The 4,328-nt window shown below is 32.4% G+C and overlaps 1 protein-coding gene across 1 annotated transcript; it reads right to left on the reverse strand.

Moving 5' to 3' along the window:
* Nucleotides 1–2,163: 2,163 nt before the first annotated feature.
* On the reverse strand, nucleotides 2,164–4,328 carry LOC127814160 (bidirectional sugar transporter SWEET9-like). Its single transcript, XM_052355451.1, has 6 exons — nucleotides 4,199–4,328; nucleotides 4,034–4,070; nucleotides 3,716–3,926; nucleotides 3,388–3,549; nucleotides 2,885–3,004; nucleotides 2,164–2,635 (listed from the first exon to the last, which is right to left on the reverse strand). The coding sequence occupies exons 1-6, from the start codon at nucleotides 4,245–4,247 to the stop codon at nucleotides 2,402–2,404; spliced, it is 813 nt and encodes a 270-aa protein (XP_052211411.1). The 5' UTR covers nucleotides 4,248–4,328; the 3' UTR covers nucleotides 2,164–2,401.

A 4,328-nucleotide genomic window follows, 5' to 3' on the forward strand; every position in this document is an offset into this window, starting at 1 on the left:
GTTCACAGCCTTGGATTGAATTGAGAATTGTGGTCTGTTTGGTTAGTATTTTAAAAATTATTGTTGTTATTTGACCTTTTTATTTTGGAACTTATCTGCGTGAAGCGGAAGACATCCCGTTTGTGAATTGGCCTGGAAAGCTTGTTTTGAGCAAATTTGTCCTATGAACACTTTTTAAGTTCTAGGAAATAATTAAAAAATAGAAACAATGTGTTTATTCATTTATAAAAGAAAGGGATAACTACGTCTGTATATTTGTGGAGGATTTACCAGGAGTCGAAGATTTTGGAGGTGTTAATGGTGACTCGTAGATTTTTTAAAAAAATTAAATTAGCTTTATTATTTTTTAATATATATATATATATATATATATATACAGCAAAAATTTGATATATATATCCAAGGGGGGCACTGAATGTTGATGACTCTGTAGGCCGTTTGTTGGGATGTGAGAATATCTGGAAGTGAGTGATGCAAAGTTGTAACAAACTGATTGCCCCATTCCATTGGAGTTGCTTGGGCAGCTTCTCTTCTCTCTTTCTCTTTCTAACCAAATATAATTTAATTGCTTCTGTGTGGCAGCACTAATTAAGCCTTGCTTTTACGTTTTACATGTTAATTTATTTCACAATATTAATCATATGGTAAAACATAATTATATTCATTGCTTTTATTGTGCCGTTATTTCATAAGATTTTAATACAAAAATAATGTTAAAATTTTATCTCATTATTTGTCAATGTATTTAGCAATTTAAAAAATAGACATTAGTTGTGCCACCAATTTTTACTTAATTGGGATTCTATGCTGTTTTTCGTTACTTGTATTCTCAATTTTAATAGATGAGATAAATCGTAGGTGAAGACTTTGTCTCATTACGCAAGACAAAGAATTGAACCTATGATTTATTAATATAAATTTTAATTTATCATGATTCAACAACCACTTGATCTACCTTAATAGCGGCAATTTTTACTTAGGATTCTGTGCTTGGGGATGGCGTTGATGTGAAATTAGTAAGACTAGACTGGTGCAACCCAATTGAAGTGACCATTACTCTTGTCCGAAACCCTAATTTCTTATTGCTGATTGATGGGTATAGGATGGAAATGGGTTTACTAATTAATTTTATTTATATATTTATTTTTATTTAGTGTTTAAATAAATTTCATTTTTATATTCTTTAATTATGAATTTTTATATTTTATAATTAAAAATTAAATAAAATTAATTAAATACCATCACACACCACTTAAATCTCTAGGGAGAGGGGGAGAGAGAGAGAGAGAGATCGATCAAACATCAGGGCTACAAGGCCTGGAGGCATCATCAAAAACCCAAACCAGTGGGGTCCAACCCTAAAGTTGGTTATGTTTGGGGGCTCAAGTTATTTATTTATTTTGGAGTTGGGGTTCGTGGGATTTGTGGAGGGGTTATTTTTACACAAATTATCAATCAAATAATTCTATTTTAATTTTCAAGTTTAAGCTTTCACTTTCATTATGGTAATAATTTCAAAAATTAGTGAAAATGGTTTCTTGTTTTTATCTAAAACTGACGTTTTTGAGGTTAATCTTTTAAAGTTTCCCAAAATTGAATTCTTATAAAATTCACTTCACCATTAGGAAATTAATCTCATGTTTGGTATTATTATAAATTTTTTATTTCATAGGAAATAATTTTGTTAAAAAATTTTTTTTATTAGAATAATTTTAATCAAATTGAAAACAATTCTATTTTTTATTTCTAAGAAACTCAAATTCTTCTAATGGGTTTTACCATAACATAACAATAATAAAATTGTGCAATTAAAACTCTTCTTCTCTTAGCGCCCCCCCCCCCCCCCCCCCAAAAAAAAAAAAAAAAAAAAAAGTGCATTTAAGACTTCTTCATGATATTAGTTGATAATTAATATAATTGCCATCTAATATATTTTAAAAATACCAATAATTTTATATACTTTCATTTACATGATATGCCAAGTATTTCAATTATATAGATACTCAAAATATCTATATATCTCTCTCATTTTATTATCTCAATTTCTAAAAAATATCATTACAAATTTATTCAATAACCATCTCGGCTTAATAAGAGATAATAATCGATAACACTTATAATATGTCTTTAACAACATTGCATTATTTCACATGTAATGAGATAGCACATATATGTAATCTACCCTGAATGTTAATTTATTTATCATAAAACATGACAAGACATGTTACATTAGTGACCCAAAAAAAAAAAAAAAAACATGGTAGACATGTGACCACCCTAAATTGAACCAAAATTTTCTTGTCCACAGTCCACCTACACACACAAATATATAGATATATATAGATATATATCTAGATAGATAGATTGATAGATATATCTCCTATATATATGTATGTGTGTATCACACATTGGCTTCACTTGGTTGAATGGGCTTGTTGGCTGTATCATTATTTGCTACCAGTGCCTTAGTTCCTTCTGGCTTGACGTTCTCTTGCATCTCCACTACTTGCAAGTCTATAACTGTCGTTGAATCCTGAAGCTTGGCATCTGGCGCAGCTGCCTTTTTGCTGTCCTTGTAGATGATGTACAGGACCATTTGTACTATACCAAACACAAACCCTAGAATATTTGGTGTCTGCTCACACAGAAATAACAAAGAAAAAAGCAGTGATATATATCAGTTAGGATATTGCATAATGATTTGCAGACAAACAAGCACAAAATCGATCCCAATTAAAAACAAAAACTGAAGTTCTTATTTAAAATGGAATGGGTTGATCTGCTGATGGAAAACATCATTTTTAAGAAAATAATTAGATAGAAAATTAAGAATGATGGTCATCTTGAGATGGGTGGTTATTATTTTGAGGGTTTGGAAACTTACTGCTATGTAGAAGTCCTTCATCAAAAATCCATAGAAGAACCACATGATGGCAGATAGTGTCAGGCAAAATGACAGCGGAAATGGCATGTACTCTACGCTCTTCGTTTTTATCACTCGTCTCTGCACATAAATAAGAGCATTTGATTATAATTTTGTATTGATTAATTAAACAATGCAGTAAACTTTAATTATGTATTTCATCACTTTGCGACAAAAAAACAATTCATATTTTCAGATATTTACGTAAAAGTTCTGATCATGAAACAACATATGCTTTCTATTAATGGATGACACCCAACCATAACAGTATGGATGATGGTCTGTTCTATATAACAAACTTCCAGTTCCTCTAAACATCATAAGATGAAACAATTATCATGTTTCATATATAAATCATAACTAGAATTTTTACGAAGAATAATTTAAAATAGTTATAAAGCTGTCATTAATTATAGTAAACAAAAAAAAAATCCATGAATATATATGGTTCTCTCGTTGGTTACCATAATGCTAAGAGGGGCGGCGAAAACACAGACAGAAAACACAGCGCAAATCCACCCCACAATACTAAGTCGCCGATGGCCTTTAAAGAGCAGGGATGTGGAAAGCAACATGATACCAAATGCTCCTACGTTGAACAAGAGAAGCAGCTTCGTTGTGTATATCTGAAATTAAAAGTTACCCACAAAATGAGAAGTTAATTAATGAAAAAAGGAATGTACGAAAAGGCCCAGTAATTAATTCAATATTTAAAGTTTTGATAGTTTTTGTTTTTTGGGTATATATATATATATATATATAAAGAGAGAGAGAGAGAGGATAGGTACGTACCTTGGCCTCCTTTGTAGCGTAGATCATGAAGAGGAAGAGATAAAAGGATTCAATGGCGCAGCCAATGCCGTTGATGGTGATAATCATAAGCCCATTGGTCTTGAGAAAGCCATAGTAGAGAAGCAGCAAGGCGCTGAACAGGGCTACAGAGTATGGCAGTGATTGGAACCCTTCTGTCGATTTCTTCTTGTAGATCTTGTAGAAGGTTGGCCTGCCACCCATATATGTACATATATGATTAACATTGCATGAGATAAAGAGAGAGAGAGAGAGAGAGAGAGAGAGAGAGAGAGAGAGAGAGAGAGAGAGAGAGCTTACACTGGGGCCAAGAACACCAAAAATGACAGAATGTTCCCTGCAAGAAAAGGAAGAAACCAAGTTTCAGAGAAAAGGAGAAGAAGCTGCGGTTATTATGCGGGGTGAGAGAGAGAGAGAGAGAGAGAGGGAAATGAATTAATGAATATTGAAGGAAGGAATTGAAACCTAGAATGCCAAAGAAGCTGGCCAAGTGAGCAGCGGTGAGGATTGCCATTCTTGCTGGAAGCTCTTTGTTGTGAAGAGAAAGGTGGTGGCAACCTCTTTCACAATTGCTTGCTGCTGTTGAGCGTTGAGA

This window comes from Diospyros lotus, chromosome 12 (genome assembly GCF_014633365.1).
Source record: "Diospyros lotus cultivar Yz01 chromosome 12, ASM1463336v1, whole genome shotgun sequence".
NCBI lineage: Eukaryota > Viridiplantae > Streptophyta > Magnoliopsida > Ericales > Ebenaceae > Diospyros > Diospyros lotus.